At 42.2% G+C, this 15,766-nt stretch overlaps 1 protein-coding gene across 1 annotated transcript in view; it reads left to right on the top strand.

Moving 5' to 3' along the window:
- Window positions 1–3,946: 3,946 nt before the first annotated feature.
- The window catches only part of LOC133456785 (immunoglobulin mu heavy chain-like), a 48,184-nt gene continuing 36,364 nt past the window's right edge, over window positions 3,947–15,766 (top strand). Inside the window, exons 1-2 of the mRNA XM_061735379.1 lie at window positions 3,947–3,989; window positions 13,610–13,902. Of these exons, the coding sequence (XP_061591363.1) occupies window positions 3,947–3,989; window positions 13,610–13,902 (336 nt within the window). The remainder of the gene's footprint in view (window positions 3,990–13,609; window positions 13,903–15,766) is intronic.

Here is a 15,766-nt window from a genome sequence, read left to right as displayed (position 1 = left end):
TTGAGTATTAGATTTCTTTGGTACTTATTACTCTTACTTGAATACATTTCCAAGACAAATATTTTTACTTTTACTCGAGTAAATTTCTAGGAAGGCTGAAAAGTACTCGTTACTTTCAGGTCTGCTCTTTTTTCTTCTTCCCTAAAATCCTATTGGACACAAGCTGTTTTTGTCAAAGGAGGAGACCTATCACAGTGCACGCTCTCCACTGGGATGTACGTAAAGCGGAAATACGTCAAGCCTCCTCAAAACGATACCGCCAAAGTAGCCTGCGTTTGTCAAGACAGAGCCGCAACAAGTCAAGACATAGCCGCAACAATGGCTACGCCTGCGTCAGGAGAAGAAAGACAATCCGCTGAGTCGTCTGAGTCTGATAATGAGCCGGACTCGGAGCAGGGGACTTTCACAAAATCCTTGGGCGTATCTTAACTCTTCTAAAAGCAGCACATCAGTGCAGCATCAGTGCACATCAGTGCAGCTGGTTTCAAAGAGTTAATTCTCAGAAACAAGAGTTAAAAGATCCTTAAATTAATTTAGAAAAAATATAGTAATTTACTGATATGGAAAATAAGAAATTTACTCTTACTCTTACTCTTACTTTTACTTAAAGTCAATTTAAAAGCATTTACTTTTGGATACTTAAGTACCTTTAAAAGCAAGTACTTTTCTACTCTTACTCGAGTAATATTTTGACTGAGCTACTTTTACTTGTAACAGAGTAAATTTTGACCAGTAGTATTTGTACTCTTACTCAAGTACTGGGGTTGAGTACTCTGTCCATCTCTGGTCACCGGCCCCTCGAGGACCAGAATTGAGGATCCCTGGTGTAGAAAATGTGGAAAGATGAGTGAATGACACAATTACACCCAAATCCTTCATGTACTCACAGCTTAACACAGACACATTCATTATTATAACATCTTTGACTTCGGAGGCAGATGTCAGTCAAAACACAATCAGCTGTGAAACTGCTGGAAGACAGAACTACATGTGAATTACTACAACACAATTAATATTAAATCATTAAGATCTGTGTTTCCTCCTGTTTTTGCAAATGTATGCAGACTTTAAGCTGCAGAGTTACTACAGTGCAGAAACTCCATCACCATCACGAAGACCTCCTTTGTTACATCCTTTTATAATGCTGGTTGCCTCACGTACGTTTTAGCTTAAAAGTCTGTTACTTTATGTGTTTAGTTCTGTCTGAGTTGCCTCCAATCTCACTGATCACATCAGTGTCTCTTCGGCCCCTGTGACTTTACATCCTCTCATCTTTGTCTTTCCCCTGTTAGCCCACTTTTGTTCTGTCGTGTTCTTGTACTGTTTTACTGCTTAGTTCTTTAGTCCCAGTGGTTAATCTTCCCTGTTAATCTCTTGCATTATATTCCTGTGGTTTCCAGGTCTGCTGCATTTGGGTCTTAATTCCTGCAGCCCGTGATAACAGATAAAAGACATAAAATAAAGTTGTTGTTGTGTATATAATGACATATATGCTGGTGATTGTATACACATTTTCATGTGTGATTTGATTTAGATAATTCCTTTCTTCTGTGATGTTTTCCTTAAATCTTTTACAATGACATCTTCAGTTGTAAAATCATAAGTAAAGGTTCACATTTAAACACACTGAAGAGTTGTCTCCATTTTTCACTTCACAGCTTCATATAACCTCATGATTGTGTTTGGTGGTTAAATAAATGTTCTGTAATTCCTGGTAAGACCTGGAGAGTCCCATGAACTGACTTGTACAGTCTCTGGATTCTCACTCAGCAGCTATGCTGTTGCTTGGGTCAGACAGGCTCCTGGAAAAGGACTGGAGTGGATTGCAACTGATGCTGGTGTCAGTAGCAAATACTACTCTCAGTCATTTCTAGGCCGGTTCACCATCTCCAGAGACAATAACAGACAGCAGGTGTTTCTGCAGATGAACAGTCTGAGGACTGAAGACTCTGCTGTTTATTATTGCGCTCGAAGGGCACAGTGACACAGAAAGGAGAAACTCGGTTCAAAAACTCGACATGTCAAAACTGCAAAGATTTTCAAATAAACACTTTTACAACTGTAAATTCTCAATATTTCACTTCACAGCTTCATATAACCTCATGATTGTGTTTGGTGGTTAAATAAATGTTCTGTAATTCCTGGTTCAGTCTGGAGCTGTTAATTCAATGAGGAGGAGTTAATGCAAACCTCACATCTTCAGTCTCTATTTATCTGACTGCACAGTGAACAACAGAGAGAAGTGAAAACACCGTTGACACGATGGGATTCAGGACAGGACTGCTGCTTTTAACGATCTGCTGGACAGGTGAAAATGTTAAATGACTGAATTAAATCTGACTTCAGAAAGTGGATGCGTTGTTTATGGATATTGTCTTTTTTCGATTGGCAGGTGCTGATAGTCAGACATTAACAGAGTCTGAATCAGTGGTTAAAAGACCTGGAGAGTCCCATAAACTGACTTGTACAGTCTCTGGATTCTCACTCAGCAGCAATGCTGTTGCTTGGGTCAGACAGGATCCAGGAAAAGGACTGGAGTGGATTGCAACTGATGCTGGTGTCAGTAGCCAATACCAGTACTACTCTCAGTCATTTCAAGGCCGCTTCACCATCTCCAGAGACAATACCAGACAGCAGGTGTATCTGCAGATGAACAGTCTGAGGACTGAAGACTCTGCTGTTTATTATTGCGCTCGAAGGGCACAGTGACACAGAAAGGAGAAACTCTGTTCAAAAACTCGACATGTCAAAACGGCAAAGATTTTCATATAAACACTGAAAATTCTGTTTTTTGTTATTTTGTCTGAAAAGCCCAGAAACTGAAATTTGTCAGAAGTCTATAAATTCATTCATTTCTGCTTTTTGGAGTCAGGATTTTAGTCTTTTTTCATTCTATTTCTTGTGAATGTTATTAATTAGTTTTTTATTCTCTTCTCTGATCTGCCACCAAAGATAATTTACTTTCTTTCTTTATGAAATAATTTGTTTTAATATTAATGAGACGAGTTATTTGAAACCTGATACTTAACTGAATACAAGCTTTATAAAAACTGTTTATAGAGTAATTTCAAAAATAAAAAAGTAATTTTTAAGACACGCAACACAGGGTGCTCCGAGGACCAGGGTTGGGAAACTGCATTCAACTAATAATAATAAGAGACTGTTTACAGGATCCTCCTTCATGACGTTCTGATGAGATCTCCCATCAATGCACTTCTGTCCTGCTGGAAACAGATGATTATCGACCGAACTATCAGATAAGAAGCAACAAAACAACCACATAAAACATGATAATTATATGTGCTAATCTCGGAGATTATTGTCAATATTTACAATTTATGGAGTAATGGTGAGCAAAAGTGTTAATGACAAAACTACAATGATCATCCATCATTTATACCTGCTGCTGGAAGGCAAAGGTACAACCTGAAGAGCTCCCAGTCCATCACAGGTCCCCATATCAGCCAACACACACACACACACACACACACACACACACACACACACACACACACACACACACACACACACACACACACACACACACACACACCAGTTCTGCTGGTCAGACACAGTTACACTGAAGAACAAATGTTGGAAATAAACGTGTAATGTCAAGGTCAGCAAAGATTTTCTTTCTGCTTTTCAGTCATGAAGTGTACTTCAGTTAACCATCATTACAAACATATTCAGAGAAATAAAGTCTCAGAAGTAATTATTTATAGAGCTTTTGTTCCTCCATAGATGTCAGATGTGAAGATAAATATATGTTGATGAGAATCAAACTAAATGTAAATTTTGGTTTGACTCAGAACTGTCATTATCTGTCAGAGACATTTTTATGCAAAGTAAACCCCATGACAGGTTTCATCATAAAGACTCGATGTCATGCTCTCAGTTGTGGTAAAAGAAGAGAAGCTCCCATCAGATCACCTTCAGTAGCAACATGTTCTCTCTAGCTCTGCTGCTGCTGCTGGTTGCAGGATCCTGTAAGTCTCATAGAGAAACTGATCGTACACTTAACAATGGCTTTTTTTTTTATATTTAACACATTTTCCTCCCCAGGTGTGAAGTGTGAACAGCTGACTCAGCCGGCCTCTGTGACTGTGCAGCCAGGTCATCGTTTGACCATCAGCTGTCAGGTCTCTTATTCTCTCAGTGGCTACTACACAGCTTGGATCAGACAACCAGCAGGGAAAGGACTGGAATGGATCGGGTGGAAATATACTGGGGGCTCTAACTACAAAGATTCACTGAAAACTAAGTTCAGTATTGACTTGGACACTTCCAGTAAAACAGTGACTCTGAATGGACAGAACATGCAGCCTGAAGACTCTGCTGTGTATTTCTGTGCCAGATACCACAGTGACACAAACATCAGCAGACCTGAACAAAAACCTCTCAGTGCCTTTACACTTGTGACATGAATCCACCAGAGGAGGAGCCCTCACACCACCACTGGTTTTTACTGCAAACATAAAAAGGAGTTTGACAATGAACTTTTTAAAAATCTGAATAATTAGAATTATAAATTAGAAAACAAAGAAACTGTGTAAATGCTGCAACAGCAGAAACAAAATGACATTATTAACCATCAGAGACTTCATGTAAACACATTAATGCTGAAGATATTTTAGCTTAAAACACCCACAATAAACTGGGACTTGATGTTTAGAGAGTTAATTTTCCCTCTGCAATTATACATAAAAAAAACGATCCAAAGGTTTAGAAGCAGATGTGGTCTCTTAACCTAATCTGATGTGCCCATTAAACAATCATTATTACTTTGTGTTTGAACAAAAATCCCTCAAAGAGAATATTTGCTGCACAAACCTGTCAGAGGCAACCTGAGGAGCCGTCAGTTCAAGAGAGTTCAAGAGCATTTCAATCAAGTAATTAACTGTTTATATTACGTAGAAATGAACTGACTGACATCATCAATATTTAGTAGAAAGTGAATATTAATCTGAAATGAGTTCATCTGCTATACATTTTTAATTAAAGTACCTAATGCAATATACAGCTTAAGTTTAATTTCTAGTATAACCATCTTTATTATTAAAATATAAGAAACTTTAGATTTTTTTCATTAATCAAAAAATATTTGATATCAGTGATGATCAGTGTTGGGCATCGCCCATATGCCCATGTGAACTCTGGACTTATAAATGTATGAACATGTTGTGAATGTGTATATTCAACTTTGAAACTGCTCAGCTGGAAATCGGCTGTAATGTGCCTCCAAAAATGGCCGCCTTGCCATGAACTACAACCCCCAGCATGCCTTGCGTGGGGGGGGCGGCGCCTACAAGCGGCGCGCATCCAATCGCAACGAGACACCGATGACGTCACCGCAGCGCACGTAGGATCAAAATGCCGCGCTGCTCCTCCATCTTTCTCTTTTTCCTTCATTCAACTGGGGGGTCAGCACGTCCTTTTGGCTCCGGGCCGAAGGGACCACAACCTTCCCCCCCCCCAAAGGGGGGGGGTAAGAGGAGAGATCTGCAGCGTGCTCCAGCCGCAGGATCCGAGGACTCACGGCGCAGACCGTGGCGCTGCGTCCCTCTCTCCCTTTTTACTCTCTTCCGATCAACCTCTCTTCCTGAGCAGCTGGACCTTCTGGCTCCGGGCCAAAGGTCCCATCTCCTTTTCTCCCCCCGGCTGGGGGAAGGTGTAAGGCCCGCATCGGATCGGGCCGCTCCGTTGGACCAGCGGTCTCCGGGAGACTCCGGCTCCCACTAAACTCTGTCCTCTTTAAGTTTTGCAGATCCGAGCTCACGACGCCCACGCGCTCCCGGCAACCAGATTGGGACACAGCTGCGACTGAACGCTCCGACTGAAGCCCCGCTCCCTGCTCCGAACCCCCTGTCTGCTAACCGTGCAGGGATCGGGACGGACGGCCGGCGTCTCGCCCGGTTGTGAGCTTTCCCGGGGCCCGGACGGCCGCGCGTCGGCGGCCGGCGAGCAGGGAAGCACGGCAGGAGAGACCGGTCCCCCGCCGCGCGTAGGAATGCATGTGAGCCTCCGTTTGGTCCGGAAGCACGGCCCGGCACGAGGCGGCCCCGCCCGCCGGATCCCAGAGGAGACGTGAGCCCGTGAGCAGTGATCAGTAGGACTAAGAGCGGTTCAGAACTGTGTGAAGTCATGATCCCTGGTTACCAGTAACTTAAGAGTGTTTCAGAGCTAAATCTGTGTTCAGAGCTGAGATTACATCAGCATCATTATCATGACTGTTGTCATTAATTTGTAGTCACCACTTTCTGCTAGTCATTCATGCTTTAAAGCGCCGTTTCTCCAGTTGATCACGGTTTAAACACCGGGATCACCATCCGGTCTGATTGCACGTGGCGTGGTTACAGTCCCGCCATCTTTAAATACGGCAGCCATCTTTCACCCACGTTGTTGAACCGTACATGTTCGTTGATACCATGTTTATTATTACATTTGATTCTCTTTTTTTTCATTCCATGCATTTAACTTTCATTTCATTTTTATTGATTGTTGTTTTTCTAGTTAATTAATGGTTTTATAATACGTAGTGTGCCATCGGGATTTATTGGGTATTTATTTACATCTTTTTGATACCCGTATGTAAATAAATTCTGATTGATTTTTAATGAGTGGTTTGTGTTGTTTCATGCAAAACTTGGTCATATTTGATTGTTTAAGCAGAACCAGTGTTCGGATCTCACTCCTTCAATTGTTATTCTGTAAGTGATAGTAAGATTTACTGTTCTGCAGGATAATTCAAATCATATGAGACTGATTTTCTGCTGTTAAGTTATCATTTTTCCCTGGATTAAGGCCCCGGGGTGGTGCCCCTATGAGAATTATTATCATTTTGATAATTCAATTTGATAAATAGTCGACTTTATTAATTATTAATAATTCTTTAATAGAATTATCATTAGCCTTCGATAACTGACCAGCTTAGCTACCTGAGCTGCACAACATCAGTGACGTGATTGTCTTCCACAAACTAAACTGAAACATGTAAACAACACTTTGGTGAAATGACTCTTGGTTATTAAACATTCAGTTGTTCTTGTGAGGAGGAGTCAATGTAAATGTGAAAACTTCCACCTGTACTTATGTGACTGCAGCGATGATGACAGAGAACTGTGGACGTTCAGGTTACCATGATGGATTCTAGATCAGTTCTGCTGCTTTTAACTATCTACAGCTCAGGTGAAGATTTTCACTGATCTTAATCTCATAAACTTCATTTTTGCAACTACTGTAAATTGATGCATGTTATGTCTTTCTTGGTTTTTCAGGTGTTGATGTTCAGACTCTGACAGAGTCTGAATCAGTGGTTAAAAGACCTGGAGACTCACACAGACTGACCTGTACAGCCTCTGGATTCACATTCAGCAGCGCTGGGATGAACTGGATCCGACAGGCTCCTGGAAAATATGGAGCTAGAACAGTCTCATAATTCACAAATGCACAGGACAAGTTTTGCAAATGCACGGACCGATTTGCAAATACACACACCGTTTCACACGTGCACAGGACAAGTTTTACAAATGCACAGAACGATTTGCAAATACACACACAGTTTCACACGTGCACAGAACAATTCACACGTGCGTAGGACAAGATACACAAATGTATTTTTGATGCACACACAAATATAACCTGATTTACACATGTTTTTTTGTCTGTGAGCTGCGCTGGATTTGTGTGTGAGTTTTGAGACTCCCCTGACGTGACGAGATCCACACATAGGTTTTTTTTAACACGGAAGGATCTGCAACCAATCAGATTAAAGGGGCGGATACACCTGCTGTTTGAACTGCGTTAGCGCTGTTCACATAGAAAAGTGATTAATATTTCAAGATAGTGGAGTTAAGATAAATAAACACCAACAGAAGATAAAATATAAATAAACAGGATGGAGAGGAGATCACTGTTGCTTTTCTTGTGATCCCGGTAAATAAAACAGCGCGATTGGAGATGGTTTGTCGGGCTGTTCAACCAGAGCCGTCGGGAGAGCTCTTAGTCCTGCCGATGCAGAAACTGATGATGAAAAACAGCGGAGATTTTTGTATATTTGCTCTGTTTGGTTTCACGAAGTATTACTGTCCCGCTGATTCAGCTCAGAACTAGACAGACAGCAGAGAGCTGCTGCGCTGTCTGACGGGGACGAGCTGCAGCGGCAGGTGGAGCAGCAGCGCACATGTCAGGAGATTAATTTACCGACATATCTGGAGTAAAGTCGGTATCAGTCGACTGATAACCGAAGAACCTCTGTATCCAGCTCAGATGTTTGATGATCGGTGGACTAAACCCCGACCAGCATCATCACGGCTGCATCTTCCCATGCATGACTCTGCACCGGGAATGTGTTGATCTGCCACCGCTGTTTTGACACATGTTTGTCTCTGTGTGGTGGGAATGTCACATCATGAATGTGAGGATAACAGCTGCTTGTTTCTGACCTCCACATCTGGTCACTGGTCAGCTGGTGTCTGACCGGGACCAGCGCCGCTAGTGGCCAGAGCCAGAACACAACCTGCAGCAATATTCACCCCCGTCAACAGGCTCGTTCTCCTGAAAGACACCTGTAGTTCAGATACATAAATATCTCCGCTGTTTCTCATAATCAGTTGCTGCATCGGCAGGACTTGGAGTGCAGTCTGCTGGCGGCTCTGGTTGATCAGCCCGACAAACCATCTCCGATTGCGCTGTTTTATTTACCGAGATCACAAGAAAATCAGAGCAGTGATATCCTCTCCATCCTGTTTATTTATCTTGTATCTCCTGTTGGTGTTTATTTATCTTTATTCCACTAACTTGAAATATTAATCACTTTTCTAAGTGAACAGCGCTAACGCAGTTCAAACAGCAGGTGTATCCGCCCCTTTAATCTGATTGCTTTAGAGTGAATCGTCCCCCACGTAGGTCTGCTCTTATGATTGGCTGAAACAAATGAAGACATCTGATTGGTTGCAGATCCTTCCGTGTTAAAAAAAACCTATGTGTGGATCTCGTCACGTCAGGGGAGTCTCAAAACTCACACACAAATCCAGCGCAACTCACAGACAAAAAAACATGTGTAAATCAGGTTATATTTGTGTGTGCATCAAAAATACATTTGTGTATCTTGTCCTACGCACGTGTGAATTGTTCTGTGCACGTGTGAAACTGTGTGTGTATTTGCAAATGGTTCTGTGCATTTGTAAAACTTGTCCTGTGCACGTGTGAAACTGTGTGTGTATTTGCAAATCGTTCTGTGCATTTGTAAAACTTGTCCTGTGCATTTGTGAATTATGAGACTGTTCTAGCTCCATAGGAAAAAGACTGGAGTGGATTGCATACATCAATGGCGGAGGTGGCACAGTCTACTCTCAGTCATTTCAAGGCCGGTTCAGCATCTCCAGAGACAACAGCAGACAGCAGCTGTATCTGCAGATGAACAGTCTGAGGACTGAAGACTCTGCTGTTTATTATTGTGCTCGAGAGACACAGTGTTTGAATCTGGTTGAGCAGCCGTACGAAAACTTGTATTTTTTTTTTTGGTAGGATTTCAGTTGCATGGACCCTTAGGACATTTTTTTGCATTTCATCATTGGGTCTGGAAAAAGAAGTTTGTCAAAAAAAAAAAAAAAATCAATGAAGAAAAATATCCATTAAGCTGAACTTACTTTTATGGTGTGTATAGCAGAAAGAAAAGTAGGATATAAGCACAAAATGTTGCCAAAAATATAAAATCTAATGTGTGTGTGTGATGTGTGTGATACATTTCTTCTGTTCATTTTATTTATTTCATTTTTACCAATAAAATTATCTTGAAGGGAAAATTATTGATTTAGTGTCTGTCAGGCAGATCTTGTTAAATGACTTCTGTAAATGTAAGATTTTGGGGAAAAAAGTCACATTTGCTCTCAACTGATGTTTAAAACACATATGGAAGTAAAAGTTAAAAAAAAAATATATCCATTATAACTATACCTTTTATCCATTAAACTATAACAGGAGCCTCTTCCTTCATGGTATTCTGATGTAAATCTCCAGTCAGTAAACTTCTGTCCTGTTTACTCATTTTGTGTTTTGTGAAAAGCATCAAAGAAACATCTCCAACTTCAGGATAAAAAACTCCTTTGCCTGCTGGTTGTTGTCTGTCTGCTCTGAGAGTTTTCCTGTTTTCCTTTTTCCAGAAAATAATTTATGCAAAACTCAAGTTTGAAATATTTATGCAAATGTGCTTTTTCCCTCAATGTCACCAGGGTCTAGGTTAAAAAACAAAAGAAAAACAATAATGAACAATAACTTTACTTGATTTAATTTTTAAGACCTCTACCTTTACTGTGATCTGTTATTTACTGAATTTTATTCACAAACACAAAAACTTCACTAACAGTTTACTTCTGAACACATGTGGATCGTGGTTTTAAGTCACTTTAACTCTTTATGTGTTTTCTGCCAAACCCATTTGGTGTCATTCAGGTAAATAAAGGGATTATTATTTAAAAAAATGCCACAACATTGATGAAACTAGATTATAATGTGGAGAAAGTTGATTTCCAGACATTAACTGAAATGTGTGACGAACGCGCTCTACTGGGAAAAAAAATGAAAAAAAAAAAATATATTTTTTTTCTTGGTTCTACACTTATCTATCTTATTCACTGTACTATCGCAGCCAGTATTTTATACTTATTTCATCTCAGGTATGTTAATTCCGTATGTTTTTATTGCTGACTCTGCATTGTCATTTGGTTCTGCAGTGCATCTCTGAGGAAATCTGCCTGAATGACAATAAAAGTGATGTGATACGATAAAAACAGTCCGATTTCTTTTTTTTTTTTTTTCCCTTGTCTGCACACATATTAATGATTGATACCATGACGGTAGAAACCAAAAGTATATATATGTGCATTATTACTATATTTAATATATATACATATATATACGCATACATATGCGTACACATACATAAATATACACATACAAACCCAGTGACTTTTTTTTTTTTTTGGGGGGGGGGGGGGGGGGGGGGTGACGACATCCACTGCCAATCCAGGAAGCAGGAACACACGGAAACACACGTCAAGCACTGGAAATCTGCAACAAAAAACCACAAACAAAGCACGAAACCGGCACGGAGCCAACCAAAACAATACCAGCAATCGACCTAAATCTTGAGATCTGATCGCAGTCTGAGCTAAGCTATCGCTACCGCTACCTAAACCCAAAAACTAGAGAGCCAGCATGCAGGTGAACAAGCCAGTGTGTATGTCTATGTGTGTGTGTGTGTGTGTATGTATATGATCATGTGTGTGTGTTGTGTGTGTGTGTGTGTGTGTGTGTGTGTGTGTGTGTGTGTGTGTGTGTGTGTGTGTGTGTGTGTGTGTGTGTGTGTGTGTGTGTGTGTGTGTGTGTGTGTGTATATGCATGTGACTAAGTGACTATGTGTGTGTGTGTGTGTGTGTGTGTGTGTGTGTGTGTGTGTGTGTGTGCGTGTGTAATAAACCAAACAAAGTTCCACCTGAAGTGTAGCTATAGTGGGGGAGGGCGGGGAGCGACCCCGCCACCCGCGAGACCAGAGGCCGACACGGAAGAGCCCGGAACCCAGGCCACCGGCAACCCCACAGAGGGGAGAAGTAGGAGGGAGGCAACCCACCGCCTGCGAGGCCCCCCCCGGCGGCGGCCAAGGGGGCCCGCGGGCGGGGCCCCCACGGCGCGGGAAGAAGCAGCCAGGGATCCCGCGCCGGCGGACAGCGACCCAGGCAATCCCCGGCCACCCGGTCCGGGCCGGACACGCGGCCAGGAGGCCCTCACCCTTCAGGCCAACGACCCCCACCCGGCAGGGGGCCAGCCTGCCCGGAGAGACAGAGCCGCCCCGGCCGCCGACGCGGGCAGGCGCACCCGCCCCCCACGAAAGTGGCCCTCCAAGACCAGAGGGGCGCCCCGCCGCAGAGGCAGCGGGGGGGACCGGAGACGGGCCCGGAGAGAGGGAACCCCCCAACAAGGCGACACCCGTGCAGGCCCGACAACGGAGGGCCCCAGACCCAGGCATCCCATTCATTCATCCATTCAACTATCCGATATCTATACTAATAATAATATGATATACTATACATACTAATAATACTAATAATAATAATAATAATAATAATAATAATAATAATAATAATAATAATAATAACCATCTTTGTATAATATAATATTGATAAATTATTAAGTTTTGATGTCCTGCCAATGGAGGCCCAAATCCTCCATGGCAGGACCCTTCCATACCGCATTCTCACCGACACAGACACACAATCACGCACCGTTTCCCCCTCCCCGGGGGGGTCCAGCTCCGCCAGAAGGCACCCCAGGCTGCATGGCGAGCCCCGCCAGGCCCGGGTATCCCGACCCACCTATCCCAGGCCGGTGAGGGAACGCGGGTGATGTGGGACCCCCTCCCGCCCCTGGTGTTGAGTGCATGTGATTAATGCCATAAAAACAGGGAGGGGGGAGGGCCAAGTATCGATTTGACACCGACCCTCCCCCTCCCGAACTACGTGTCCTTGTCAAATGTATTTATTAAGTGTTGAATGTGCAGTGTCTATTTTGCTGTTAAAACCGTGAGGCTGGGAGTGCCGGGCCACGCGGGACAGTGCCCCCCACGACCCGGACCCCCCGCCCTTCGCCTATGTGCGTATGAATCGTGTAGTGGGGGAAGGAGGGGGAGCGGAGGCCGAAGCCAGGAAGCAGGACCAGCAAAGCCGGCCCTGATAAGACACCTGCGTCCCCCCACCGGCCATCCAGTAGACGGGGGCCGGCCCTCCGAGCCGGGCCAGGGCCCCACCGTACCTCCACGGGCGCCCCCGGCGCCGCCGGAGCCCCCAGACGGAGGGGGAAACGGTCCAACATCCTCCCATTCATACTGACAACATAAGACATAGACACCTGGGAACAGTCCGATTTCAATAGTATTTATTTATTGATAGTTTTATTTTGTACAGGACATATTTGTGATAAACATTCCATCTTATTTATTTACGTACTTACAAATGTATCTTATTTACAATAGCTAAGTGACTTTTTCATGAAGATGCTTAAGTTTTACTTAAGTATAGCTTTTAGATGTTAACACTAAATTAAACTGATTTACAGACCCACCACCACTTAAGGTACACCAGGTATGAAAAGTGTTTAGTACATGTATTTTAATAAGAATATCTAATAAAGGATTAGGATGAGATGAGTCACCAAATCCCAACATATTAAAGAAATACATATAAAATTAATATATGCAGTTTGGACACAATCAAATGTTTTCCATCTAATTTTCATCAGTTTCATTGGTCTGTGTTATATTTGCAAATGCATTCCACAACACAAGAGTTAAAACCAATGACATCCTAGTTCATTTATTCAAAAAATACAAAACAGGTGGTGTTTTATGCAAAATAAAGCAGACAGAGTTCATCAAAAGCCGACAACAGCACAAAAAGGGAAGTTCCCATCAAAACACCTTCAATGCCAACATGTTCTCTGTAGCTCTGCTGCTGCTGGTTGCTGGATGCTGTGAGTCTCACTGAGACACAAACACTGACATTATCATCATACAACTCTGATCACTGTTCAATAATTAACATGTTTTCCTCCCCAGGTGTGAAGTGTGAACAGCTGACTCAGCCGGCCTCTGTGACTGTGCAGCCAGGTCATCGTCTGACCATCAGCTGTCAGGTCTCTTATTCTCTCAGTGGCTACTACACAGCTTGGATCAGACAACCAGCAGGGAAAGGACTGGAATGGATTGGCATGAAATATACTGGAGACTCTTACTACAAAGACTCACTGAAAACAAAGTTCAGTATTGACTTGGACACTTCCAGTAAAACAGTGACTCTGAATGGACAGAACATGCAGCCTGAAGACTCTGCTGTGTATTTCTGTGCCAGAGTCACAGTGACACAAACATCAGCAGACCTGAACAAAAACCTCAGAGCCTGAACACATGAATCCACCAGAGGAGGAGCCCTCACACCTCAACATGCTGTTGAACTGAGCAGTAGACGTCTGCAGTCTGTTCTGACTGAGGAGATGAAACTGTTCAATTTTGACCTCATTTGAGTTGGGTTTTTTTTCTTTTTTTTTCACAAGTCTTTTTATTGATCATTTAGACATATATTTGTTCATACATTCCAGGCTTTTTTTCTACATACAAAAGTAACGTTTTACAAAATGGCTATAAAAGGATATTATACAAGAATAAAATAAAAACATATCAGATGCAATGAATTATATTATTATCGTAAAACTTAAAATAAAATAAAACGACTGAAAGAAAGGAAAAAAAAAAAAAAAAACAAAACAAACAAAAGGTTGACTGGGAAACCCATCCCTGGTAAGCTACCCTCCCCTCACCTGTCGTGCCTCCCCTCCCTCCCCCCACGAAGACCCTACCTACTACTGTATGTCAGGAGCTGTAATGTGTTTGCTGAGAGACGTGCTGCTGTGTTGGGTTTACATATTTGCAAGGTATGATATAAGAGGTTGCCAGGTTTTATTGAAGTGTTGAACACTGTCTTTCAGAATGTGTCTAATCCTTTCCAGATGGAGAGTGTTAGTTATGGCCTCTACCCACATCTTAGATGTTGGCGCATTTACATTTTTCCATAGTGTGAGAACTATTTTCTTTGCAATTATAAGGCTGTATGAGACAAAGCATTGTTGTGCTTTGTTTAGTTTGTTGAGAGTGTCAGATACCCCAAGAATGATGAGTAGAGGTTCTGGTTTGATCGCAATCCTCATGACCTCAGACATTATATTAAAAACATCAATCCAAAATGAATTAATCTTGGGGCATGTTACATAACTATGAATATGCGTTGCGACAGAGGATTTACATTTATCACATATGGGTGAGACCTCTGGATATATATTATGTAATTTTTCTTTTGAGTAGTGAAGCATATGTATAATTTTGAATTGAATAAGGCAATGTCTTGCACTGTGTGAACAGGTATTGATCTTCTCAAGGGCCCTGTCCCATAGATCCCCTGGGATCTGTTCACCAAGTTCTTTCTCCCATTTATTTCTATGTAAATGGTCAGGGGGGTGGCTTAGTGATAAGAGGGTGTTATAAATACGGGTTATCAGTTTTGCTTCAGTTGGCTGCAGTTTCAAACAGTCATCTAATGATGATTTTGATTCCGTCTCAAAATCTTTCAAATGTTTCCGTATGTAGTCCCTGATTTGCAAGTAGTGAAAAAAATGCTTATTCCCCAATCCAAATTTCTGCTGCAGTTGTAAAAATGAAGCAAATACTCCTCCTATATATAAATCTCCAACGCATCTAATACCCTTCTCACTCCACACAGAGAATGCTCCGCTTAAACCAGAGGGGGCAAAGGTGGGGTTTCTATCTATCGATAATGCATGGGACACAGATTTAAGATTGAAATTGGATTTGATTTGTTTCCAGATACAGATCATGTTGTGAATAATAGGATTATTGTTATATAATAACCTACTGATCTTAGTTGGAGCCAGTAGTGTCGCAGCCAGTGACCATGGATGACAGTCCTCCCGCTCCATCAGCAGCCATTTAGGTGGAGGTGTTGTAGTATTTAGCCAGAATGTCACAATCTTAATCGCTGATGCCCAGTAATAGAGCAAAAAATTTGGGAGTGACAATCCTCCCGCCGATTTTGGCCTGCAAAGATATTTCTTGCTTATTCTAGGGGGTTTGTGACTCCACAAAAAGGGAGTAATTAGAGAGTCTAATTGTTTAAAAAATGTTTTCTTAAGGAAGACTGGGATG

The sequence above is a fragment of the Cololabis saira genome, chromosome 12, assembly GCF_033807715.1.
Source record: "Cololabis saira isolate AMF1-May2022 chromosome 12, fColSai1.1, whole genome shotgun sequence".
NCBI lineage: Eukaryota > Metazoa > Chordata > Actinopteri > Beloniformes > Belonidae > Cololabis > Cololabis saira.
The sequence above is the reverse complement of the archived record's forward strand: the minus strand, read 5'-3'. Positions and strand labels throughout refer to the sequence as shown.